We start from the raw sequence: 27,706 nt of genomic DNA, 5'->3' as shown, positions 1-27,706 counted from the left end.
TCTGCAGTCATAATGAATCAAAGCCCAGAAGGAGGTCTTCAAATCAGCAGGTTCTAATGAAATATTAAGGTAAGTGATTATTGATGAAAAATGAATAAGCCCTTTTGATTTCAGCAACCTTTAAATCACACCTAGCTAATTAAAACAACTCACATGCATTGGTTTTTTCCTTGATAGGCATTTAGCTATCCTTGGGTATAACAAGAGTTTATTTTATGAGGTATGTACATAATTGATCTGGAGTGAGTGGACAAAGAATGCCAGAAAATGACATGTTCATGAAAAAAGAAAATCTAGCCCTTTTCAATATTTGATTTATCACTTCCAAGCTGGGAATAAAACAAAACTACTCACAATATTTCCTGCTTACTCTAAAGACTACCTATTTGCTAATATTGAACTTTAATTATCATATGATGAATACCAGGCACTTACAGTACTAATATTTTGCAATTGCCTGGTAGTCTTTACTTGAGTACATCATAGTACTATTTAAAATGGCCTTTTAAATCCATGCCACACTTCCAGGAGGTCTAAATAGGTGGGATTTCTCCACAGGTTGCATCACAAACTGTGGGAGAATCTCAGACTCTAGCCTCTAGGCCTGCCTGTACAGTCCACTTGCAGTATAGTAATACTTGCTAACCTTACCCTCCTGTTTTGGAAACAAATCAGTGGCTATTCAAGTTAAATGCTATACCAAATTCTGCAGATTAAGTTGCTTCCTAATCACAGAGATTAATCAAATTTCCACAGCAAGGCACGTTTTGGCACCAGAATACAATATAAAGAACTACAGACTTCAATTATGGCATCAGAATTAAAAGTTTTGGAACCTAAAATAAGTTTTTCCACAAGAAAGATGCTATAAAAAAAAGATAGCGCATCACCATGTATGATAGTCATGCAAAAACAACTTCACAGCAAACTCTTCAGGTTATGTCCTTACAACACAAGAATGAAGAACATGATGATAGTGACATAAAAATGATAGTAACATGAGCAACTAATGTTTACTGGGTTCCTCCTATGTACCAGGCAGTATTCAAAGTGCCTTACATATGATAATTCATTTAATACTTACAAAAACTCAATGAAGAAAATACTGTTATTTCTCTATTCTACAGAAAAAAGAAGTGAGGCCCAAAAGGTTAACTGGCAGAACCAGGATTTCCAGATAGGCAATAATGGGGCTTTCCCTTATGAATCCTCACAGTGTTTCTGAAATGGCTTAGTCAGGTTATTTGTGCACAGCGTGTGTTCAACAGACATGGTAGCTGAGGTCTCAGCAAAACTTGCAGGGTCTAGCAATATTGCAAATCGCTTGTCATTCACAGTCATGAACGGCCAAAACCTAAACCATGAAATTCTTCCAGTGCTGAAAGTGATGGTGTATTAAAGACATTATCATTGTCAGAGACCTCCTTTGAAAACTGATTCCGTAAGGCCATAATCGCTGCCCTGACACCTGACACATGACACCTAACCCTGGCCTCACCACCCAGAAGCCACCTAACTGCCACCTGACATGGTCTCCAGCATCTATTCTGTCCAGGAGTCCCTCACTGTCCTGCAGGCCTCAAGGCCACACCTACCTGTTTCAGTAGGGTTTAAGATTCCAAGAGCCCCAAAGAGGCTGAGCGACGCTTATTGGCTGAAACCCCCTATAACTTTTTGAAAAATCAGACCACTCAGAGACAAGCCACAACAGCTCTGAAAAACCTGACCAGTGATATGAAGTAATTTCAAGAAATGAAACTGCCAGTGGCTTTTAGGGGCAGGAGGTATCTAGGAAATTTCAAAGTAAAGTGTTTGCCTTATTTAATATTTACCAGAAATAAATAAATCCAGCACCTTAACGAGATTTCACTGTCAATCAAAACTAGGTCATTTAGTTCTTTTCTTTATATGTTCGATGAATATAACTCACCCAGTTAGGATGCTACTTAAGTCCACTGCTTCTTAGAAGCTCATCCTCCCAAAGCTCAGTCATGCCCCTTGCAGCTCCCTTAGCACCCTGGTTTAATTCCTTTCACTTTGCAGACAATACATGGCATGTGGTCTGTCATACCTCACTCGGTGGCAGGAACTAGGATATGGATCAGGTCTTGTTCATTTCTGTATCCCGGGAGTCAGAAGATAGATACCAAATAACTGGCACATGATAGACACCAAATAACTGTTAAGGAGGTGAATGGACACCCCTGGAGGATGCCAGAGACACTAGAAAATGATTGCAATCAAGAACCAATGTTCAAGTTTAAAGTCTTGAATGTGTCACAGAGACTTACAAACTACAGGAAAGAAGAAAACGGAAGAAAAGGAGGATAATTAGAAATAAGCTATTTATTTATCCTCAATCAGTTTAAATTTCTGTTGCAATGTGTGTAAGTCTCTTTTAAAGTTATGCTAATACAAAGCTTGTAAAAAAATTTTTCTTTTTCACCAGAATTATAATGATCTAGGATTGAGGTCACCTTGCTAGGTCTTGCTCCTTTCCCACACAGACCTGTCCTAAACCTACAAAAGCCCTCCTGATGGCCATCTGCCAGAAAATGGCAGTCCCTGCTCAAATCCACAACGACTAGTAGTTGAGTGGTACCTCAACTGGTGCTTCCTGGCTCCCCTCCCCAGCATTCCCTAATTCCATCTCCATTCTACCCATCCCAGCTCCCAACCTTCTTTAGAACTCCAGGTGACATTATCATTAAAAACAAAATTGGTGTTAAAGTTCTATAATACTTCATGATTTCCATTATTGCTTTTGAAATTTTGTAACTGGCACTGGTGTTTCTCAACATAAATAACCTGCTAAATATTAAAGCAGAGCTCAGAGAAGAGATGCAAAAGATACTTGGTTGTTCTGCAGATTCATTTGGAGGGAATTATTTTCAAGTCATGATAATAAACAAGTTCTGAAATGGCAAACTTCTTTTAAATAACATTTTCTTAATGGAATACAGAAGAATACTTTTATTTTTAAAATATGTTTTAATGATTAGTTCCAGAATTAGATGCTGTCAATACAAAACTATGTTTTCTTAGATGGGTGACTTACAATTAATTTGAGACCACTAATTTACAACTTTTAAAATAAGGAGGGAACTTATCTGCTCACTATTAATGAGTTCTTTTTTAAAATAAATTTATAGTATATGTGAGAATTTTAGGATTATTTGAAAGGAATTTAGAATAATCCTTTTCTATTCCAATGGTGTTAGAATCTACAAATGGGTTTCATTGAATATACATTAAGCAAATTTGATTTATTTCTAAATTAGAGTTAAAAACAACCCACAATAAAAAAATTAAAAAAAGAAGGTTTGCTAACAAAAATATGATTGGCCCTTCATCCAAGTTGCTGGATACACTTTAAAGTTCAAAGTACCATTTGTTTGAGTATATTCTCTAATTCAGACTTTATGCTATTTTCTCTATTCGGATTGACATTTTCAATTAATTCCAGGTCACAAAGTTTTAGTCCAAATTCATGCACATCCAGGAAACCCTTCTGACTCATGAACTTAGTCTCATTTCATTTGGACAGTCTATAGTTTTTTTAGATTAGGGTTCAACAGCCTTTTCTTCTTTAGTTTCCTCCAGACTCAGCCTGGTAGCAGCACTGCTCTCCAGACTTTATCGTCAACAGAGCTTGAGTCAGGCAGGAATCTCTAGGAGGCAATCAGGGATTTCAGTTAAAACAAAAGTCATACAGAAACACCAACTCAGGCTAAGGTTAGTTTTCTGCACAGAGATGTTTGTTTAACTGAAATTTATAATTTGTACAAAAGTTAAACTGAAAGAACTCCTCCATCCACGCCACCACCTCAATAAAACCAATCATCATCTTAGGGGCAACTATCAGGTTCCACAGTATTTTGTTTGGGGAACAAACATTTTCAAAACTCTGTATTCCCAGGGACTCAGTAACATAGCACCTGCATATTTTATGGGGCAGAACAAATGATAAAAAGAAAAAAGCGATACAGATAATTTGGTTTTAAAAATATTTGTTTTACAGAAATGTATATGTCTATTAATATATATTCATTCATTCTGCCAACATTTTGAGTCTCTTATGAGATATTCAAATGCATATTCAAAAATTACTGCATATTCAGAGAATACATAAATTATAAATGAGGGTATTCTAGGCATTTTCTGTTCTATAACAATACAGAAAGTTCAGAATTTTCCTGTTTCTATACATACAGTGACCAGTAGAAGAAGCTAAAGATATATCAGCTTCTTCCTTGACTGGAAAAGACAAGAATATCATTTTAAAAAGTAATTACTGCTTCTCTTTTAATTACACAGAATCAACCAGTGGGGGGAGAGGGGGAATATGAAGGAAAGGAATGTAGCAACACATAAAGAATAGTAAAATCATGATCCATACTGAGGGCTTAGGATGCCCGAGGAAAAGCTCTAGAACATCTGGGAAATTAATTTAAAAATGGATTGTGGATTCAGGTCTTGATATCAAGTCTCCCAAGAAGTTGAAAACGCATCTCACAACAGGATTCCACATAAATCCTCATGAATTTATATTAATAGTTGATTTATATTCCATCCTTATTCTTGAGCAAGAAAGAAAATAACACCAACCTAAGACCACTAAGTACCAATAAGATTGGTACTTGAATCCACTGGTTTGCACTGGCTAAAGGACAGGAGAACCTGGCAGTTGAGTTGAAATAAAAACATAAAATATCATTCCAAGCTACATGTAAAGCAGGAGTTTTTAGCTTCTCATAGATGGCTAAAATCAAATGAATTATCAAGCAAGTCAAGGAGATTTCAGCCACTGTATGGCCAACTCCTCATCAAAGACCTAGAAGCACAGTACCTTCCAAAGGAAACCATAAAACTAATACGAACACATTCTCTGTAGGAGGAGGATTTGCCTGTTAAATGCCAAAGTCTGAAATTGTTGTTGTTGTTGTTTTTAATCCTCATATTTCTATAGAATACTTAAACTTTCTCTAAGGCTAAAATAAATATATAAATAAATAACCCCCATTACACATTACTTCTCCAAACAAATTGTGGTTTCAGGCAATGTTAATCAACAAAAAGAATTAAACAAGAAGTCTTTAAAATTATCCATGACCTTATTTATGGCTTCATTACTTTCAAGATTTCATTTGTTGGGTTGTTTATGTCACCTCAGCCCTTAATTTAATTGCTGCATCTCTAACTATATTAGAATAGCTTAATGAATGGTAATTGCTTCTTTTCACTCACCAAAACTTAACATTTGCAGAACTCATAACACTGAAGAGTCATTTAAGTCACACATATTAGATGAAGTTGGGTTTATACTTTTAGAATGCCCCTCTAGTAAAAAAGTCCGATGTTGTGAGCCAATATGGCACAGTTGGATATAACTGGAGATGAGGCTGAAAAGGGAAAGCAAACAGCCCCAGACACCAGGCTGAGGTGCTTAGATGCCATCTGGGAGCCATAGGATAAGCAAGCAAGGGAAAGACATGGTCAGGTTTCAATTTTAGATAGAAAACTTCAGGTATTGGGTGATGAAGGGATTTGAGGAGAAGGTGACCAGAGCCAGGGAGAGAAGTTAGGAGACAAGAGTTACCATCCATGTATAACAGAGAGAAGGATTTGGGATTTTTCACAACATGGAATTAGTAGGCTGCCATATTGACTGATGTGGGGGTATAAGAGAGAGGTGTTTGGCTTATGTATAAGAGTGGGTGGTGATCACATTAACCGAGGTTAGGTCTATGAAAGCCAGAGGAGGTAAAGAAAGGAAAACGAGAGGGTTGGGCTAGTGCCGACGAGGCATCACCAGTACCCAGCTGGTAATTATTTAAAGTCTTACCTAAGAAGAAAATATACAGAATAGCAGAGAACAGAGAGCTTAAGAAATGCTGGAGTGATCTGCTCTGAAAAGGACTGAGAAGTGCTGACTGGATTTGAGATCTGCAAGGCCTTCACTACTCTCTGTGAAAGCAGTTCCAATGAAATAGAGGCTTAAAACAATGTGTTGATTAGGATGTGCAGTGTATCTGTTTCTATTGCTGCTATAACAAAATTATCAAAAGCTTAGTGGCTTAAAACAACAGAAATGTGTTATTTCACAATTTGGAGATCAGAAGTCTAAAATGGGTTTCACTGGGCTAAAATCAAGGTATACCGGTGGGGCTGCAGTTCTTCTGGAGGCTCTAGAGGCAAATAAGTTTCTTTCCTTTTTTAGCTTCCAGAGGTTCCCTGCACACTTTATTTCATGGCCCCTTCTTCTATCTTCAAAGGCAGCACCACAGCATCTTCGAATCTTTCTTGGACTCCCTGCCTCCCTTTCTCACTTATAAAACCCCTTGTGATTATACCAGGCCTGCTTGGCTATTTCAGGAAAATCAAGAGTCTTAACTCAATCACAGCTGTGATACCCCTCTTGCCATGTGAGGTGACATGTTCACAGGTTGTAAGGATTAGCAAGGTGGACATCTTTGGGGTGGAGGGGAGCATTACTCTGCCTACACGGGATTGGGATGTGAAAAAGTAGAGCATATGTTTAATAACTGCTTGTATCTAAGAAAATTCATTTTGTTCTGGATCTGCCAGACTTCCTTTTGTCACAACTGGATTCGGTTTTAATGGGGGGTTGGGGGAGGCGGCGAGGAACGACAAGTTCAAAGAGGTCTTTTCTTTTAAAATTGGCATTTTCTCTTTAGTGGTAAAATGCATGCAAAAAGCATATGATTATGGTTTTTATGTTTCCATTAAAGTGTCCTCAGTAAGCTGGGGGAGTCTAGCCTACTATTTTCCTGCGATTTAGATTTGTAGCAGCACAGTACCTATTTTATTTCAATTATATTTGAGGACAATGCACTCTTGGTGGTAAATGATTGCCTAGTGACAGTGAGTAAAAGTCCATTAGAGCTGTCTTTCTGTGGAGTTTAACTACAGATTCTGGTTTCTGGATATAAAAACACAAATTGCATGGTATCCTCAAGTAAATAAAAAACATCATTGATCAGCATTCCATCATCTCTTGATTAGAATTCAAACATACTAAACTTCTTAAATTTAACTCTACATGAAAAGAAACTTTTTGCTAAGTATCAAGAAACACCTGATTAGAATAAAGTTTCGATGTATCATGCCTGCAGGTTGACCTTTTAAATAAAATGATTATTTAATCGTAGGTGAAAAATGGACATTTATGAATATCAATATAAAGTTGAGTCTAATATGGAAATTATACATTATTTCACATCTTCACTCCTACCAGACCTTACTAAACTAACTCACATTGGTTCCCCCTTTTTTTTTACTGGCCCATGACTGCTGTTTTTCTAAGTGTGGATGGACCAGTTGCATCAGAATCAACTGCAGTGCAAGTTAAAAATGTGGATTCTTAGTCCCCAACCAGATCTACCAAATCAGAGTATCTATGAAGGGAGATCAGGAAATCTGCATTTGTGAGAAGTCCTCCAGGTTCTTCTGCATGCTAAAATTTGCAAACCACTGTTCTGGAACACACATTTCTAGTCTTGTAGAAAAATGCAACCTACTACAACTCTTCAATTCAGGACAGTAAAATTTCCTGCCTCTTCATTCTTACCTGGAGGTAAGTTGATGTAAACTGAAATGCCAAAATTTTAGACAAGGTTTGAGAAGTTCACACTTCCATATCTCCATGAAGCACTGCAAGCTTGGAATCAGCAAAAATTTCATGAAAGTAGAGCATGAAAGTTTCAAAGACTTCCACGAAAGTATAAAATGAAGAACTTCAAGTTGTCAAAGGACAGACCAAAATTGAATGAGACATGTTTTTATACTACTATCCCCCTACTTACTTCCAAATAAACCATTTTACAATATCCAGCACTTATTTTTTATCCAAGTAGTGATTCTATGCATTTCTACTCTAGAAGCAATCCGGAATGCCTCATGCTGAACTCAGTAAGTCCTAATTTAGAGAGAAATTGTTCATGTTATAATTTATGGAAAATACTTAGAGACCAAATTATTTAATGATAAAGTAATATCTGCAAAATTGCATGCCCACACTGTTATATCCAACTTAAATATAAGGAACACACCAATCTTTATTCATTTCCTTGCTTAGTCTTCTGTGAGGACTTTGTGTTTCTCAAGAGTAAAAGCCCATTTTCAGAATAACAGCTGCAAAAGCAAACAAATGGTGCTTGCTATGGACCAGACACGGTGCTATGTTCTACAGCACTGTTTATTAACAGATTGGAACCCCACCCCCCCATTATACAGATAAGAAAAAGAAACACAGAGTTTGCACATCTGATGGCAGACAAATCCATTATCAAACTCAGGCCATCTGGCTCCACAGCTCCTTCTCTCTTACATATTACACTCAACTGTCTTCCATCAGGATTGTAGGTGGGGGTAGGAGCTGTAGGGGGACAGCCATGCATCAAAGAGTCAAGGGTATTTGTGCCAGACATTTGATTAATCACCTTTCTTTAAGTAGAGACTTAACAAAATGAAAGGCAGAAGAGCGAATTGAGCAACACTGGAGAACTGTGCCTGCTATTTAAGTTCACAAAATACTGTAGAAATGATATGACCAGGAGATGGTTCTTCCGTATGTAAAAGATTTTATCTAAAGAAGGTGGATTCCTTTCAGGTTCTTCTGCACATAATTCATTATACTTAGACTATATTTTGACTCCATAAAACAGAAACCTGACAGAGGTTGTCTTAAAAGTAGTAAGTCTGCCCTTTTTTAATCAGGAAAAAACAGCTTTGCAGAAAGCCCCATCTGGAAGATCCACTTCTAGGTCACTAAGAAGAACTATGTGCCATGGTCATCTCTCACTACAAGGGGGCCTGGGACATTGCAATTATTAGCTGGACACATTGCTAGCCTGTACAAAAATGGGATTCTATTTATTACTAAGGAAGAAAGGGAGCGAGGATAGTGGGCAAGCCATTAGCACTGTCTTCCACAGTGGGGAAGACAGACGCAAACATGGAAGCATGGACCCAGACTCACATGCATCCCCGCCAGCTGAAGATGGAGCAGTCAAATAGGAAGTCCACTCTTGCCCAAAAATATATGGCTATGAATCATTTTCACTGGCTAATTTTTCTGATGAGCCTTTTAAAATACTTTGTGGTCTCTTGTTATAAGCAGGACTAAAGACTAAAGACTAAGTACACCAAGAATTTCTGTTATTTGTATAAAATAGGAAGGTATGGTTTCAGCATCACTCCAACATGAAAACATCAAAACGTTACCAAGGATTAATAAATAGTAGGAACAATGGCACTTGGACCAAAGCATACAGTCAGATAATGGTTCATTTGTCAATCATATCAAACAGCCATGGAAATATTTCTAGACATAGTATGATGCTATTCCACAGAAAACATTTTTATAAATATGTGGAAAATGAGAAAGTGTCCCTCTTTGACATCAAATTCACAGTATTTAACAAATTATTTCTGGCTATTTCCATGTAGGATACTAGATTAACAATGCTGACTATAAGATCAATGGAAATGATTAAGCAAAGAAATTCACAACACTGCTTTCTTACTAAAGGTGAAGATCCCAGATTAGATGCAGGTACACTTCAGTCTGTCAGCTGACTGTCTACTCCCATGAAGCCCAAAAATATGAACACTAAAATTCACTGGACACCAATTCCAAATGGTGGAATTTAATTAGTTTATAGGAGTTTCTTTTTTGTGGATAGTTTTCACAAATAGTTTCTGTGGAGTTTCAAAGTTGGGTTTCCATTCGAATGATTATCTTTAAAGGAAAAAAAAGAGCTATTATAAGCATATTCTGGATCATCTTATAGATGAGTGATTACATTGTCTGAGTTTAAGTTTATGGAGGCATCAAGCAATACTAGTTTCAATGTCGAACGTAAATCAAAATAGAAGTGAGTTGGTCATCATGCATAAATGATGGGTCTATGCCACATGCAGGTCAACTGTCACTCTAAGGACTTGCGGAAATTTAAAAGAGGAAGTATGGGAACACTGAGTCAATAACAGGTTTGTGAGGGTAAGTAAACAAACTCAAATGAACCTGCAATGTAGCTACCACCACCATATCCATGATTTGTGCAAGAGTTTAGATTTAGAAAAACATTACTGGTGACTTTAAATTAATGTCGTTCTTTTGAGTGTAATAGTTTTGCCGTTTCGTTCGTATTTAATTTGTAAAGATGTTGGGTTTTATAGTTGCAAAATGGCTATAAACAGAAGGAGTTTAGTCTTATTTTATTTTTATACATATTTAAGTAACATTATAATCAAAACAATCTAATTCAATACGGCAGTAACAAGAGATTGTCTTTCCTCTTAAAAAAATAAAAGAGAGAGTCTATAGCTCTGATAGGAAAAGATAGTAGAAATGATACCTGGATTTCTAAGCCAAAGTCTCCTTCAACTACAGGTAGGTGAAAGAGTACTTTAATGGTGCCATAATTCCCATACTTTGTATTGGTAACACCAGTCATTGTTGAATGGACATCTTATTCTCTGCAACAATAATAATTACAAAAACTAAACTTTAAGTTTCTGCAAATTTTTTTAAAAAAATAAATTATATGTGTCTTAAGTTGGAAGTGCTTTAGAAATGCTCGAGTCTAATCACCCTCTGGGAAAGCAAATGCAAAAAACTGTAAAATCACAGCCCTCTAGGCTATGCTTGGGTACCTTCAAGAATATTTGAATATAAAATGTGATTTTGAGTTGTTTACTGCTTGGTGTGTATGACTCGTCCCCACGACAATGAATGCCCGTCCTTAAGGGGAGTTGTGATGGAAATGAGTTAGGAGACTGAGGTCTTTGGGGTCCTGCTGCAGGAGCCCAGAAGCAGGGAGCTTTTTGAAAGTTTGCAGAACTCTCTGGGAGAGATTTAGACTCTTCTATGACACCAAAACTGGGGTTTAAAGCAAACATGTCTGGTTCTCAAGAGCTGGCGACATCCCTTCTGACTCCTGTCCCTGATGTCAGTAAACTGCAGTGTTATGTGAATAATTGCAACAAAGCACATCCACTAGTTTTCAGATTTTCAAACTGGATGTAGTTGCTGAAAACAATGAACATTTCTATCAATGATCAATAATGCATTAACTGTTTTTTTCCCCAGTTCCTTTACAAGTTCCCCAACTGGCAAGGGAATGTTTCTGGTATGTTCTATCCTGGTCTTCAAATGCTGTTGGACCTTCCACAAGTAGCTTTCACAAGTACAGGAGAAACCGCGAAAGAAGCTTTTGAAGAAAATGTCACTGTCATTGAAAATAACCTTATTCTTTGACTCCTGACACATCTGTGTTAGTTAATAAGCACTGTATTAAAAAACAAACAAACAAACAAACAAACAAAAAACCTCCTAGGTGATTATACCAAAGGGCTCTAAACAAGCTCGAAGCCTCCTGTGTTAACTTTTTTACTTACTCATTACAATCCACATCAAATACACTCTGATAAAACAATAAAGAAAACCGAAAACCCAACCCAAACAAAACAGAGAGGACAGAACAACAATTGGCCTAGAGTTTTACCTTATGATCTGCTTCTCCATTTGCCACTCTTTTTTTTTTTTTGTCTTTATTTTTTTTTTAATGTTACATTAAAAAAATATGAGGTCCCCATATGCCCCCCACCCCCCTCACCCCACTCCTCATGTTTGGATATTTTCATAGTGGTTACAATTAAAAACAACAACTGAGGAGTGCTGAGTTCCTAGCAGGGGAGCTCTATCACAGTCCCTAAAGGAACAGCGACAACCCCCCAAGAGCAACGGCAAAGACCAAAAAAGAAGGAAGGTCCAACAATGAGCCCTTGTTACTAATGACTATGCTTGTAACCTTGTGCACCTGAAATAAGAACAAGGGCTAGAGCTGCAAGGTGCCTAAGAGTTACCTCCTGAGAGCCTCCGTGTTGCTCAAATGTGGCCAGTCTCGAAGCCAAACTCAGCATGTAAATGTGTTGCCTTCCCCCCCAGTGTGGGACATCCCTCCCTGGCACCGAGGGATTACTACAAAGTACCAGCTGATGATGTAACTAGAAAATGACCTTGAATAAAAGGGTCAGTTTGGACCAGCAGAATATCTCAGTCTACATATAATACCAGGAGTTAAAAATGCTTTTTGACCTGAATAAAAAGGGGAAATGGAAAGGACAAATGAGTTTATATGGCTATGAGTCTCCAAAAAGAGCTGGGAAGTTATCAGAGGGGTTGCCCTTATGCACACCTCAGCAGTCCCAGAGACAGATAAAGTAGATACAACTCCAGGTATTGGTTCTTCTGAGGGCTACAGAGACCCACAGTTTCTATGGTCATGGCAGATGGAGTTCAGTGTCACTCTTTAAAATGCTTCCTCTGGGTTTGCCTAAGGGCAACCTGTTGCATTTGCAAAACTCTAATAAAAATAGCTGGATGTAGCTTACAGGCTGCTTGCACATTGTAGTGGTCAAATAACTCATGGAGGCTACAGATGAAATCATTTCAGTATGCTAGTCTTGTAAGAGTTCTCAACATAGAGGCTTTAGTCTTTGAGGACCAGGAGTGACAGCATCCAACATGGGAATTTGCTAGAAATGCAAATTCTCAGTTCCACCTGAGACCAACTGAACTAAAAATTCTGTGGGAAGGCCCAGCAATCTGTGTTTTAGAGAGCCCTCCAGTGATTCTGATGTATGATAAAGTTTGAGAACCCCTATGTTAAATGAAACCTACAATTCTGATGCAATTTTAATTTGAAGCCCAGTTCCCATATGGAACAATGAGGAAAAGAAATCATCATAAGAAGGGATGGGATTAATGTATTATTCATGACAATAACATCTATATGTTTAAAATAAAGGAAGTATTATTTTCTTCATGAACCTAATTCTATCTGGTGTGTGAATATATAAATGGAGGGGTAGGAAAAGAGATCAGTCTAAAACTGATTCAGTTAAAATTTGAAAGAAATATATCATCACTAATATATAGTCAACATTGCAGTTCTTTGTTATGCATACTAATACACATAATTCAGATCTGTCCTCTAGCTGTTAGCACACAATATGAAAACTGGCCATATTACCCAATGCATTTACTATTATCTTTCATAATACAAAATTGTGCCACCAGAAACAGAAATGTGGCCCTTCTAAATCATAATCGGAACAAATCATGTCATTTCCCCATCTATTTAATTACCACAATGAGAGGCTCTCCTAGCCTCCTAGCAATAACAGGAACTATCACTTAAGTGGAAGAGTCATAATTTCAAGTTTGCTTTTTATTTGAGTTATAAACTAAAGGTTGATTCCTTGATCTAAAACCATTTTAAGAACAAGATGAAATATGTTTGCATCATTAGGAAGGCTATCAAAACATCTGCCCGGCCTTCCATTAGGCCTCAATTTGTGTAAACGCAATACATTTAGACACAATGGTTTTTTTAAAGGCCATTAATAAAAGGCAGTTCTGGTTTGGGGACTGATGAATAATCTCCCTTGTCAAAACTGTACAAAAGTTGATTTGGAAGCAATAGCCTCATTGGTCCTGGAGCCTACCTGTCTGCAGGTGAAGGTTTGGAATTCCGTGGCTTCTTCACTTGGGCATACAAAGCGTCCATCATCTGTCCTTCTCGTGGGCTCTGGGGTCTGGTGTTGAGAGCCATGGAGCCTTCGTATGAAGAAATTCTCCCATACAGCAACTCATCTTCACAGCCAAACGTTCGGTGAAAATCTTGAATTTCAGCATAGTCACGCTCTCGAGCTTGTCGCTCTCGAAATTCTCGAGTTTTGGCTTGAATCCTGTAAAATTAGAACAAAGGTGAAATGAGAGAAACTGTCCCATTTCTAGGAAGTTGCACTCAGAAAAATTCATCAACATATGTTGTAAAATACATTTTATTTCTGATGCAGCATGGTCACGCAACAAAGAGAGACACAGATTCCCGTGCCACCTGAAGAGAGTGCAAGCAGACACAGAAGAAGGCACAGCCAATAGACACAAGAGAGCAGACAATGGGTTGGGGTGAAAGAAGGGGAGAGAAATAAATTTTAAAAATAAATCAATCTTTAAAAAAAAACAAAAATCAAAAAACAAAAAAATACATTTTATCTCATGCAGCTATAGAATCTTCAATAATAGGAATGTTCAGTTATATACATTTTAAGTTGTCAAGGTAAGGTCATGGATCCATTTCAGATAACTTTCTTTCAATCAGTAAGATACAGTCATAATTTAAATCTTTCACTTATTAACCAGGTTTAAAATTTCACTTATTAACCAGGTTTAAAAAATCACTAGGAATAGACTTTTTCAGATATCCACTAGATTTTACTCAAAGTTTTTTTTTAAGGCAAAAAAGTGATTTTTAGTTACATAGGGAAGCAGATGTGGCTCAAGCAAGTGGGTTCCCATCTACCACATGGGAGGTCCAGGGTTGGGTTCCCAGGGCCTTCTAGTGAAGGCAAGCTGGCCCACGTGGCAAGGTGGCCCAAATGGAGAGCTGGCACAGCAAAATGAGGCAATAAAAAAAGACATAGAGGAGAGACAATGAGAGACCAGCAGGGAACTGAGGTGGTACAAGAGATTGAGCACCTCTCTCCTGCTCCGGAGGGTCCCAGGATTGATTCCCAGTGCCACCTAACAAGAGGACAAGAAGACACAGAAGAACACATGGCACATGGACACAGAAAGCAGATGGGGGGGGTAATAAATAAATAAATCTTAAAAAGAAAAAGTTACATAGATGCACATATATATTATATATGCAATGTATGCATGTATATGTGAATAATTTATGTCTTACTCATTATAAATTAGCTATGTGTTGAAAATATTATGAAATTTAACATGTGTCCACACCATAATTCATTGACAGCAAAAGAAAATCTCAGTTTAATTATAGTAACTGATTTTAAGGGATGCATATAAAACTGGGAAATCCTGAAATTAAGGACAAGAAGGCATGTATCTAACCAAATTCTGAAATAATACTTGCCTGCATTAAGAAACAGACCTTAGATAATCATTCTTACCAAAGATATCTTTAAATATCTTAAATAGATTTATTTAGCTACTTTGGTATAAAATCCTCTTCAGTTTATAATATGGTGATATAATTTATTCCCCAAATCAATCTGAGTATTGAGAACTAATTAAACAACCCTCAATAGAATTTTTATGATTTTTGATAGAAATAAATATTTCCATGATATACTCACACATTCAAATGCTTACTTTAAAGTAGAGAAGTCTGTTATTTACATAAAGCAATATCTTACTGATATACTGATAAAGCAATATCTTCCTGAATTTAATGTTTTACTGCTAAGTTATTTACTTTTTGCACATTTGGCATAGACCTCTGGTAGCATTAAAGATATACTGATTTAAATATAGATTCAAAAGAACCCAGAAAAAGTATCAAACCTAGTCCAAGGCAGTACAGAAAGAAAACTACAGACCAACATCTCTCCTGAATATAGAAGCAAAAATCCTTAACAAAATATTAACAAACAGAATTTAGGAATAAATAAAAAGAATTATATACCCTAATCAAATGGTGTTTATTCCAAGAATCTAAGGTTAGTTCAATATTCAAGAATCAATCAATGTAAAGAAGAAAAATCACAACTATATCAGCTGATACAGAAACAACATTTAACAAAATTCAACAAGCATTCAAGACAAAAATTCTCAGATAACAAGGAATAGAAAGGGAAACTTCCTCAATCTGACAAAGAGTATCTATAAAAAACATACAGTTAATATCATAAGCAATGGAAAAAGACTGAAAGTTTTGCCCTAAGATCGTTGCCTAATAAGGCAAAGATGTCTGCTCTCACCACTGTTATTTAGCATAGTGTTGGATGTTCTAGCTAGTACAATAAGGCTAAAAAAGGAAATAAATGGCTTTCAGATAAGAAAGGAAGAAATAAAACTGTTCCTACTTAGAGATGACCTGTTAGTCTAAGTAGAAAATCCCAGTGACTCTACAAAAGCCTCCTAGAACAAATAAGCTAGTTCAGCAAATGTGTAGGATACAAGATTAACATATAAAGATCAATTGTTTTTCTATATTTTGAATACGAACATGCAGGTACTGAAATTAAATGTACAATTCCATTTACAATTGCTAAAAAATGAAATAAGTACGTGTAAATTAAAAAAAAAATATGTGAAGGGCTTGTATGCTGAAATCTACAAAAGGCTGATGAAAGAAATTAAAGAAGATCTAAGTAAGTGGAGAGACATACAGTATACATGGTTGTGAAGACTCAATGTAATAATGAAGTCAATTGCCCCCAAATTGATATATATGTTCAATGCAGTTTCTACCATAATCCCAACAAGATTTTTGTAGATATGGGCAAGATTATTTTAAAATTGATATGAAAAGCCAAAAGAATTAGAACAGCTAAATCAATTGTGAAAAAGAACAATGGAAGTGGGAAGAAACACACTACTTGATTGCAAGACTTATTATATATCTACATTAAGTAAGAAGTGTGTGATATTTGCAGAGGGATTGACACACAAACCAATTGTAACAGAATAAAGAATTGAGAAATAGCCAACAACCACGGCCAAATGATTTTTTACAAGGGTGTAGAAGCAATTCAATGGGGAAAAAATGTCTTTTTAACACATGGTACTGAAACAATCGATTAGTGGTTGCCCTGGGATCAGTATGGGAGGGACAGAGAGGCTGAGTGTGACTATAAAGGGGAAGCACGAGGGAGATCTTTGCGTTGATGGACCAATTCTGCATCTTGACTATAGCAGTGGCTTCGTGAACCTACATGTGATAAAATGACACAGAACTATGCACATATATCGAACCAGTGCCCATGTCCTGAGTTTGATGTCTTACAATACAGCTACTCAAGGTGGAATCATTGATGGAAATGGAATAAAGAGCACACACTGCCTCTCTGTACTATCTTTGCAACTTTCTAAGAATCTATACGTAATTTCAAAATAAAAAGGTTTTTTTTAAAAGCCAGAAAATTGACACCTGGCATAGCTAGCAAAATTAGCATTTTTCTCCTTTGTTTCTTAGTCTAGATTATCCTGATCACACCAGTCCTGTTTTCCAAATCTGAGGTCAAATTTCTCAAATTTCTGTTCTCAGTGGTAAAATGGAAATATTTAATTTACCTAGCTCACTGGTTCTCAACAGGGGTTCAGTGATATTTGAGAAGGGGCAATTTGTTGTGTGGGACATCTCATTCCAGCCATGTATCACCAAGCAGTGGCCCCAGCCATGGAGCCAAGCAAACATGCTTCACCTATTGCCAGACATTGCCTAAGAGGATCTTACTTCTTGAACTGAGAACCACTGACTTTCCTAGCTTACAAGGGAATATTGGAAAGTTGGATGATTTTATCAAGAGAGGCCTAGAGTCTAATAAATATGTTTCACAATCAGAATACCCATAAGATAAATAACTCAAATTCTGATGTCAAATTTAGCTAAAATTATGCTAGATTTTTTTTTTTAATTCCATTTATCCATTTAGAAGACACAATGACAGTCAAGGATGCTATAAAAGCTGATTACCACTAAATACTGGATATCTGTCATGGCAAGTTCACGTAGTTTGAGAGATAATTTTATTCTTTGTGTCGTACTGTCTTTTTTGACTCTGTGTCAAAAAGTGCCAGAAAGAGGGAAATGAGTTCTTTCTTGAACTCGATGGGATATTAATTTGAAGCTCAGTTATCATCACTTTATCCAACAACCCCCTTTACTTCCCCAGTTGACAATCATCAGACAACCACCTAACCACAGGTAATTCCAGGGTGACTGGGCATTCATTTAAGTCTTGATGTTTGGGAACATGAAGATATCTGGAAGGATACATGATAAAAATAAAACTGAAAGTTCTGAATTCAGAAAACTTCCTAAAATTAAAAGGAGTGACTTAGACTGGTTTGTACATAACTGGATCCTATGGTATATGAAACGCAGTACATAAGAAGGGAAGACAAACCACCTTACTCCTGTTAGCAAGTGCACCCTTATTAAGAAAGGAAGCTATTAGAAAAAAAGAGAACGCATTTTATTCCAAAAGTTATGAAAGTTGTTTGCACTATTACTTCCCATCCTGGTGCCCCACAATTGTGAAGAAAACATTCAACTAAAACTACAGCAAAAAAAGTAGTCACAAAGGAAGCACTACTGTTACAAAAGACTAAACTAACCTGAACTTAAGTACATTTTAAAGTTCATTCTAGAAATTAATGCTGAGGCTTTCTGTGCAAATGGCACTGAAAAGTAGACTGTAAAAAGTAGGACTACGTTGTATTTTTCATGAATTATGGAGATAATCACAGGCAAAATGAACAAAAATCACAAATAATTTTCTTTATTATACTCTTTCACACTTGAATATCTTATAAACTGAGAAATGGGATTCTGCAACATAACTGAAGGTTATAATTACATATTATATGTTTTCATTCTTTGTCGAGGAACTTATTTCAGAAAAGGAATATTTGGCTCAAAGGAGAAAACATTTTTGGTTTTCTAATAAAAATAGTATGGTTTCTTATGGAAACTTAAAAAAAAAAGAGTATCGTGCAGTTAGCCTTAATGGTTCCAGATGGTCAACACTATAAAAGGACCCCCTCTATTCTTTTATTGTGACCCCGAGGTCACAAATTATCTCTAGGATGTTAGATTCATTTGATTTTCTGAACAGTCAAGTTGTTGTTAAGCTTTTTCCATCCTGTTTATCTCACTGGGGCTAAAGTCAGCATTGACAGAAGTAACTGATTAGCCCCAAATTTTGCAAAAGAAATAAAAATCTATTTCTTGAACCATTTCATTGCATCCTAGTTATAAACAAGAGAGTTATTCTGAAGCTTAAGTCATTGCAAGCAGCTATACCAATTACCATCGATGGTCAACATTGTCACATACAATATATTTAAAATCTATTTTTTTAAAAAAAGGCAACAGCAGCAATTGAAACTTTTAGCAAAGCTTAAAAAAAGGTAAAGAATTTATTATTTCAATTTGTTATCTTCTAACAATAATATTCACACTTTTTCTTTTTGTAAAAAACTTTGCCATTATGATAATGAAATTACCTCGAACCTGCATAGAAGATAATACACAAAATAATGTAATATACTAAATAAAGTAATAAGGTTAATTTCTTTCCTGCTGTCACTAAATTCATGCTAACAGTCTCTCTTCGGCTTGACATCAATTAATGATTTTAATTCCAGACTCTTGTCACAGTGTTCACCACCCTTTTCTCTAATTAAAATGGATGATGCACTTTGAAGAGAAAACACACAAGACTTCTGTTCTTGTAACATTTCTATTCATTAGGATTTTTGCTTTTACAATAAATGGCTTTTAGCACTAATTGCAGTAGAGTAAGATGAAAAGGACTTTTTTTATGACTATGAGGTGTAGTTTTTGTATACCCACAAAAAGCACAAGGCCTGGACTCTCTACTGAGAGGCCAACTCCTAAGGCTGGAAAATAACAGTATATTTCAATGACACTGTTAGAAAGAAAACACCTCTGCCTCCAAAGCTATGGAACTTAATTACACGAAACCAGCCACGGTGCTTTTTTTTTTTTTTTGAAGTCTCCAAGAAATAGAAATTGATATTTAATGATTTTAATAAGAAATGCTGTGACTTCTACAGAAGATATAATATAGTAATATGAGTTGAGTAGGAAAAAAATGTCCAAACAAATTTCAAATTGCTCTGTATTAAATAGCTGCCAACTATTTTCAAAACATTGTTTAAGAACTTGCAATCAATTCTCTTGGAAAATGTTTTACCCCTCAACTTATTGCCTTGCCTTCAAGCCTCCTGGTTCTAGGAACAAAGTTCTCGGACCTTTTCCCAACAGTATTTCCTCTCTTTAAAAATAAGTATTTGAGAAATTCATCAAAGAAGACCAAAACTAATGGCAGAATGAAATTTAACCTACAAGACAAATGGAAGAAACAGTTTGATTTAATAATAGTTTCTGGTCAAATAGCTGAATGCTTTATGGAATTGGCTCCTCAAAACTCTTCAGGAAAAGGCAGACTTTAGAAATCCTATGGCTCAACTTATAATTCCTTTAGCCTACCCTCCTCCTGCTAGGTAAATCTAGCAACTGTCACCTATGAGTACACAAACTGTCAACTAGGTGTTTGACAAATTCTCAAGGGATACAATATTGTGCTAAATGTCTTACATTGAAAAATAGTCACAATTTTAAGTGGGATTTTAAAATCTTGGTAATATTAGGGTAAAGATTGATTGGAAGGAAAGGATTTCCATATTCTAAATGGGTCCTGAAAAAATTTCCTCACATGGGATCAACTGATTTTAAAGTACATTTCTTTTTTTTTTTTTTTTTTAAAGATTTATTTGTATTTATTTAATTCCCCTCCCCTCCCCCGGTTGTCTGTTTTCTGTGTCTTTTTGCTGCGTCTTGTTTCTTTGTCCGCTTCTGTTGTCATAAGCGGCATGGGAAGTGTGGGCGGCGCCATTCCTTGGCAGGTTGCTCCCTCCTTCGCGCTGGGCGGCTCTCCTTATGGGTGCACTCCTTGCGCGTGGGGCTCCCCTACGCGGGGGACACCCCTGTGTAGCAGGGCACTCCTTGCGCGCATCAGCACTGCACACGGGGCCAGCTCCACACGGGTCAAGGAGGCCTGGGGCTTGAACCGCGGACCTCCCATGTGGTAGACGGACGCCCTAACCACTGGGCCAAAGTCCGTTTCCCTTTTTTTTTTTTTTTTTTTTAAAGATTTATTTGTATTTATTTAATTCCTACATTTCTAATTTCAGGGAAGAATACAAGATATTGAAGTAACTTATAAATAGGTTGGGGGGAAAAAGTTAAATTACATCCCTTATTGCTAAAATGAGATGATATCACCAGTTTTAAAAGTATAAACTGGTTAAACCCTGAAAAAGGAATAAAAGAAAAGCATCCACAGAGAAATTTCCAACCACCAATATGAGAACAATTTTTAAAGATTTGAAGCAATTAAAAGACTAGCCCACCCACCACAAGCCGTGTAATAGGGCACAGGGAGAAAAAGGGAGTGTGGGGGCAGAAGTTTTCTATTTTGCTAAGTGAAATTGCACAAGTTCTTGGGAACTAGACCAGACCCCCTAACTACCGTCTCTACGAAGCCCCACTAATCTGTTACCAGAACCTCACAGGTCTCCCCTTCTCAATGCTCTGTGGCCACATATTTTCACAGTTGATCATACTGTCGTTTTCTATCAATGTTTTAATGTTAAGATGTTTAAATCTGTCCTTGCTCTTAGTAACAAACATGAGGGAGCCTTGAAAGAAGGAACCACATTATAATTTTTTTTTAAAGTCATCATATTAGTGGGTACTTAAAATGTGAAGTAACAAATACTTCTTTTTTATATCAACTAATAAAACATGTTTCACTAGCCAAAACACACACACACACAGACACTTACTCATCAGGTTTTCACAGATATCAAAGCACCTGTATTTATTTCCACCTCAAGGAGGGGCTCCAATGAGAAGTTTACCTAAGACATCTCGCATCAGATACCAAACTGCATTTTCCTACTCCAGCTGCAGTCTCTGTCCATTAAACTAGTTCCAAATATATAGTATGCCCAAGGCTTAATTTCTCCACGTGTTGTTCTAAGTTGTGAACTTCCACAAAGGTATTTAACAAATTCTTAAAAACTTGCGTTCACCTGTACAATTAAAAAAAAAACTTGCTGAAAATTGATTTCATTGATTAGAGCTGACTTTGCTAAAAAGGTCAGTGAAAATATGAAAAATGCTGCTAAAGGATAGAAAACTATATATTTTCAGGCAAAAAGGTTAATCTTTAAAAGTCACCTTCTGGGAAGCAGACTTGGCTCAGTGGATAGGGCATCCGCCTACCACATGGGAGGTCCACGGTTCAAACCCCGGGCCTCCTTGACCCGTGTGGAGCTGGTCCACGCTCAGTGCTGATGTGCACAAGGAGTGCCGTGCAACGCAGGGGTGTCCCCCATGTAGGGGAGCCCCACGCACAAGGTGTGTGCCCCGTAAGGAGAGCCGCCCAGCGTGAAAGAAAGTGCAGCCTGCCCAGGAACGGCGCCGCACACACGGAGAGCTGACACAACAAGATGATGCAACAAAAACAAACACAGATTCCCAGTGCCGCTGATAAGGATAGAAGTGGTCACAGAAGAACACAGCAAATGGACACAGACAGCAGACAACTAGGGGGGAAGGGGGAGGGGAGGAGAAATAAATAAATAAATAGGAAGAACACACAGCAAATGGATACAGAGAGTAGACAACTGGCAGGGATGCGGGGAAGGGGAGAGAAATAAATAAATAAATCTTTAAAAAAATAAAAAAATAAAAATCACCTTCTGTTGGAATGACTACATATGACTTAAATGCAAAGATTGCTGTCAGCAAAACAAACATCTATCACCTGCTAAAAAGTATCTTATCAACTAAAAAGGACCATACTTTTATTTACCAAGAATTCAAGGAATTACTGGAAGTGGTATTGAGAACAGGTGGAAAAACTGAAAATAGAGGATACCAATGAACGGGAACCATAAGTACAACTGCCACAAATACTGGCAAAATGACACGCCAAGAAGTAGGAGTGTGTGCTCAAGGACACAATTCAATGGCCTCATAGTGAAAACATGAGGCTTTAAAGAGTCATGGTGATCCCTTTGAAAAATGGAAAATTTCAAGCCACATTATCTCCTTAACAGATTTATAAACAACCTACATTTACTGGGAGGATTTCATAAGAAATTCATTAACTTTTTCATGTCTTCACCAGAAGCAATCAGTATCCCAGGAAATATGTGTGGGCACAACTTATTATGTAGCTATAGATAATAATACCATAATGGCTATCACTTGCAGAGTAATTTAAAAATACCAGTCAGTTAACGTTAAGAATCTCACTTAATAGAATGAACAAGACATGAGGTAAATATTACTTGAGAGTTGGCGAATTTGGCCAGATGTTACAACTAATATTTCATTTTTCAGACCTTCTTTTCTTCTTTTTGCCATCCCCATCCATCCATCTGTTCATACAGATGTGGCTTTATTTCCAGAAAACATTTAACAGGATTTTAAAAGAAGGCATAAAAATGCAAAATAAATCAAAATGAGATGAAAGTAGATGTCAACTTTTTAAAGGATGTATGTGCAGAAATATGTATTTTCACTGGAAAAAAATTTAGAATGACAATCAGTTTGGTATCAGTGATGGTATTACAGATAAACATTTGTTTTCCTACTTATAATTTTACCTTTTTTTTTAAAACACTTTATATTTTTTTATCCCCCTTCTCTCCCCACACCCTTTGCCTGTGGGCACTGTTTGCTCTCTGTGTCCATTTGCTGTGTGCTTTTTGCGTCAGCTCATCTTCTCTCTAGGAGGCACCAGAAACCGAACCTGGGACCTCCCATGTGGTTAGACAGAAGCTCAACCACTTGAGCCATATCCACTTCCTAATTTTACCTTTTTAAAAATTTTTCTGTAGTTTTAGAATTTAGAATTTTAGAATAAGGACAATTTAGAATTAGACATTTAAAAGTATATGTTTTATACAGGCAAAAAACACATGGGAAAGAGAAAATTGAAAAACAGAGATGGAGATGGGAATAAAATTCCTAAGCAGACAAAACAGAAACCATGAAGTAGAGACAGGTGACCACGCTGGCTCTAAACTTGCTCACAGGCTTCCAGAACAATACTCTGTTTTCCACAGCCACTTAGATGAGTAAGCTGGATATGACTGAATCATGAGCTAAAGGGCTTTCATCGCCATCAGTATTTCCCAAACGACTTTGAATTCTAAGAGATGTTAGCATTCCAAGAAAAGAGAAAGCATGTGGGGGCAGGGTCGGGTGCAGTTAAATATTAAGAGAATGAAAAATTTATCTTCTTCCTTGGTGACCCATTATGTACAATAGCATAATTAGGGTTCTGAAAAGGAAAAATTTTTTTTAATGCATACATTGGTTTAACCAAGTGTTTGGCAAAGATAATTGTACATGGAACCTCTTTTTTGCTGTTGGACACGGGAAACATGTACCATGTTGTTTTTATAATAACCATTAAAACATCAGGAGAGATGTGACTGGAGCATAAATGTAATAGAAAGCCAAAAAGTTTCTTCTGACGCATGGTCAACAGAGAAAGCTATCACTGTGCTTTATAATCAAAGCCAAGGGACCTGAAGTTACTTAAATCATTTCATTGAAAATGTTCTATTTCTGGTTTGGCACCTAATCCTTTTTTGTGTTGTGGAAACCAGCAAATAGGAGCTCTTTCCCTAGGTCAGCCTAAAAGTCACAACTGTAAGTGGTAGTAAAGCCCTGAATTTACACCTCAGCTCCTACCTCTTTGCTTAGTTAGTCGGCCTAGCCCAAATGCAGCCAATGGCACCTCTGAAATGCTAGGGTGCCCAGGATGAGAGCTTGGAAAGAGAACTCGAAATAGCACATGGCTGGACCAGTTAACTCCCCCCTTGACATCACCCCGAGACTCCCACTTCCCAAAAAGAGAAAAGCATTTAGTGATGCAGGCTCAGCAGCAGGGCAGAGGACAGAGATCCATGGGAGCCACCCATCCATGTCTCCTACCTGCATGGCATCTACGAGACACCCAATCAGCCTGTTTGGGCAGGGGGTGGGAGGGAAAGGAAGTTAGCAAGAATGAAATCAATTTCAATCTCTGGCCCCGGAGTAGAAGAATCTGATTTACTTTCAACATCTAAACAGATCTTAACATGGTAGGGGGAAAAAAAATTTAATTATACGCATTGTCCTTTCAATTTTTCAATATTAATATCTTGAGGAATACACCGGCTTCACTGATGTGTATGGGAAAATATTTTGGTTTGTGGACTTTTCATAGCTAATAACTAAGTAGTGTCAGGTTTCCTATTTTCTTTTTTTTAAGGGATCCACCAAAATAATTTTTAGAGCTCTGCCACAATGGTAAATAATGTATGAAAGATACTTCACTACTAATCAGCAATGAGGCAAAGGATGGGATGAAAATATAAGCAGTGGTTTATTTATTTTTATTTATTCCATCAATTAAATTTTTTCCCAAGTTGCTGGTTTCCATTCTCAAAAGGGGCACTGCCAAAGCCAGAGAGACAGAAGAGAAATGAAGACCTACAAAAGGAAGCTTGCTCTGTCACAATAACAAACACTAAACACACTTCAGCGATGCGGTTCGATAAGGCTCAAGCATTTACTTGCTCTATTACAAAATCCATGAGTTTAAATAAAACATACTTGTAAAAATTGTTATTGAACTACAAAGTCAAAGTATAATAATTTTTGTAAATTATGAGCCTAATTGATTTTTTTAATGGACCATTCACTTGTTCCTTGACCCTAAAAGATTTTTATTCTAGGCCTCCTGTACATTGTAAATTCATTATGACCAACCTAGTTCCCAGAAGTATTGCATCATTAGAGGTACAGAGACAGAGATTAAAAGCAAAACTGAGACACGAACCGTGCCTTAGGCAAATTAATAATACAAGTGAAACCATTATGCAAAAGTCATTGTTTGGCTGAAGATATTTGACTATGCATTATAAAAGCGATTTGGAAAATGTTGACAGAATGCTGCATTGAAATACCCCAGTCACCGGAAACTGCAGAGGGAATAGCTGAATGGTACAGTAGCAATGAAGTTGTCCCCTTTGGCAGGCATCAAGATCAGGGGCATGTACAATGCTTCTTTCTACTACTCAGACTGCTCTCTAACTAAATCACATTTTTTGCCCGTGTGTAAAACGAGTTCATACACTTACCTGGTATCTTCTCTTGTTTTAGGAACAGTAAGCTCTTCGGGGGTAGAAGTTTATTCTTCTGAGTAATTAAATGCCATCGTTAATGCACTAAACCTACATCGAATGAGTTTATTAATAAGCTTGGGGAGCCCAAGATGGGTAAGAACTAGCAAATGCCAGAAGAAAAATCTGGGTTGCAAAGGTAGAATGATTTAAAAAAAAAAAAAAAACTGTCAAAGAACCAGGAGAATAAACCCAGGCTTTTTATCATAAATTCAAAGTCTACAGTTTTCTCACTGACGTAATTTATACCCTGAAAAGGTTCAAAGAATCAGAGTCACTACCCTAGCCAAAAAAAAAAACCCTCAGAGGTATTAGAAAAATGAGGGACAAAATATCCAAATACTATTCACTTTTTTAAGAATGTCATTTAATACATTCTACCATATATTGTTTTTGTTCTACCATATATATATATATTTTTTTTATTTCTCTCCCCCCCCCTCAGTTGTATGCTCTCTGTGTCCATTCACTGTGTGTTCTTCTGTGTCACCTTCTATTCTTGTCAGCGGCCTGGAAATCTGTGTCTCTTTTTGTTGCGCCATCTTGCTGTGTCAGCTCTCCGTGTGTGCGGAGCCACACCTGGGCAGGCTGCACTTTCTTTCACACTGGGCAGCTCTCCTTATGGGGCACACTCCTTGCGTGTGGGGCTCCCCTATGCAGGCGACATCCGTGTGTGGGTTTGAACCGCGGACCTCCCATACGGTAGGCAGACGCTCCATCTGTTGAGCCAAGTCCGCTTCCCTCCCATACATTATTAAAGTATAAGATTGAAAGCTTCACCAACTCTAGAATTATAGTGAGAATATTAGATTTAGACACAATGACACCGGCTTATAGTCCTAGTTGTGGATTATATTTAACTTAATAACCACAACCAAAACACCAAAATCTCACTTAAACCCCAGATTTATTCAAAGTGAAAATGCTATAGGCCCTCCTGCCATGGCTACCCTGAAAATTAAATGAGATGATACACATGAGCTCACAGCCAGGATTGGAAAACTCTAATCACAAAAGTATACGGAGGCTTTCTTATTACTTGCGAATATGAACGAGAAAAATTCTAAGCATCTATAAAAATGGTTTTCAAGTATCTGCTTAAAGTACCTCTTTTCATTCACTTCATTGGTCTTTGGGTTCTCAAATGGAATGATTCAATAAAAGATAGCAATCTTTCTAGAAGAGATGGAATAAAATTTAAGTGGAAAAATGTTATAAAATGTGGAGATAGTGAAATACAAGGAAAAACAAAAAATGTCAGGTTTGAGACGAAAACAATGCTGAGGAAAACATACTCCTTAGCTCTTATAAATCAAGATATTTAAAATGATATATAAAATTCAGCTATTGGGAAGTGGACTTGGCCCAGGGGTTAGGGCGTCCGTCTACCACATGGGAGGTCTGCGGTTCAAGCCCAGGGCCTCTTTGACCCACGTGGAGCTGGCCCATGCGCAGTGCTGGTGTGCGCAAGGAGTGCCCTGCCACACAGGGGTGTCCCTGCGTAGGGGAGCCCCATGTGCAAGGAGTGTACCCCGTAAGGAGAGCCGCCCAGCGTGAAAGAAAGTTCAGCCTGCCCAGGAATGGCACCACACTCACGAAGAGCTGACACAACAAGATGACGCAACAACATGAAATACAGATTCCTGTGCCACTGACAACAACAGAAGCGGACAAAGAAGAACATGCATCAAATAGACACAGAGAACAGACAACTGCGGGGGCGGGGGGTAGGAATAAATAAGTCTTTAAAAATAAATAAATAAAATTCAGCTATTATTTCAAAATGAGGGCTTCTTAAAAATTATTACAATAAACCACATACTCATAAATGTACAAAGCAAGATTTTAAATCTGTGTGTG

At 37.2% G+C, this 27,706-nt stretch overlaps 1 protein-coding gene across 10 annotated transcripts in view; it reads right to left on the bottom strand.

Annotated features, from left to right (window-relative positions):
• Positions 1–27,706, bottom strand: part of PARD3 (par-3 family cell polarity regulator) — a 669,864-nt gene that overhangs the window by 140,726 nt on the left and 501,432 nt on the right. For all 10 annotated transcript variants that reach the window (XM_058297689.2, XM_071215434.1, XM_058297690.2 and 7 more), the window contains one exon: positions 13,537–13,779. In XM_058297689.2, coding sequence (XP_058153672.1) covers positions 13,537–13,779 — 243 coding nt within the window. The remainder of the gene's footprint in view (positions 1–13,536; positions 13,780–27,706) is intronic.

This window comes from Dasypus novemcinctus, chromosome 5 (genome assembly GCF_030445035.2).
Source record: "Dasypus novemcinctus isolate mDasNov1 chromosome 5, mDasNov1.1.hap2, whole genome shotgun sequence".
Taxonomy (NCBI): Eukaryota; Metazoa; Chordata; class Mammalia; order Cingulata; family Dasypodidae; genus Dasypus; species Dasypus novemcinctus.
Note: the sequence above shows the minus strand (reverse complement) of the source record. Positions and strands in the feature narration are given on the sequence as shown.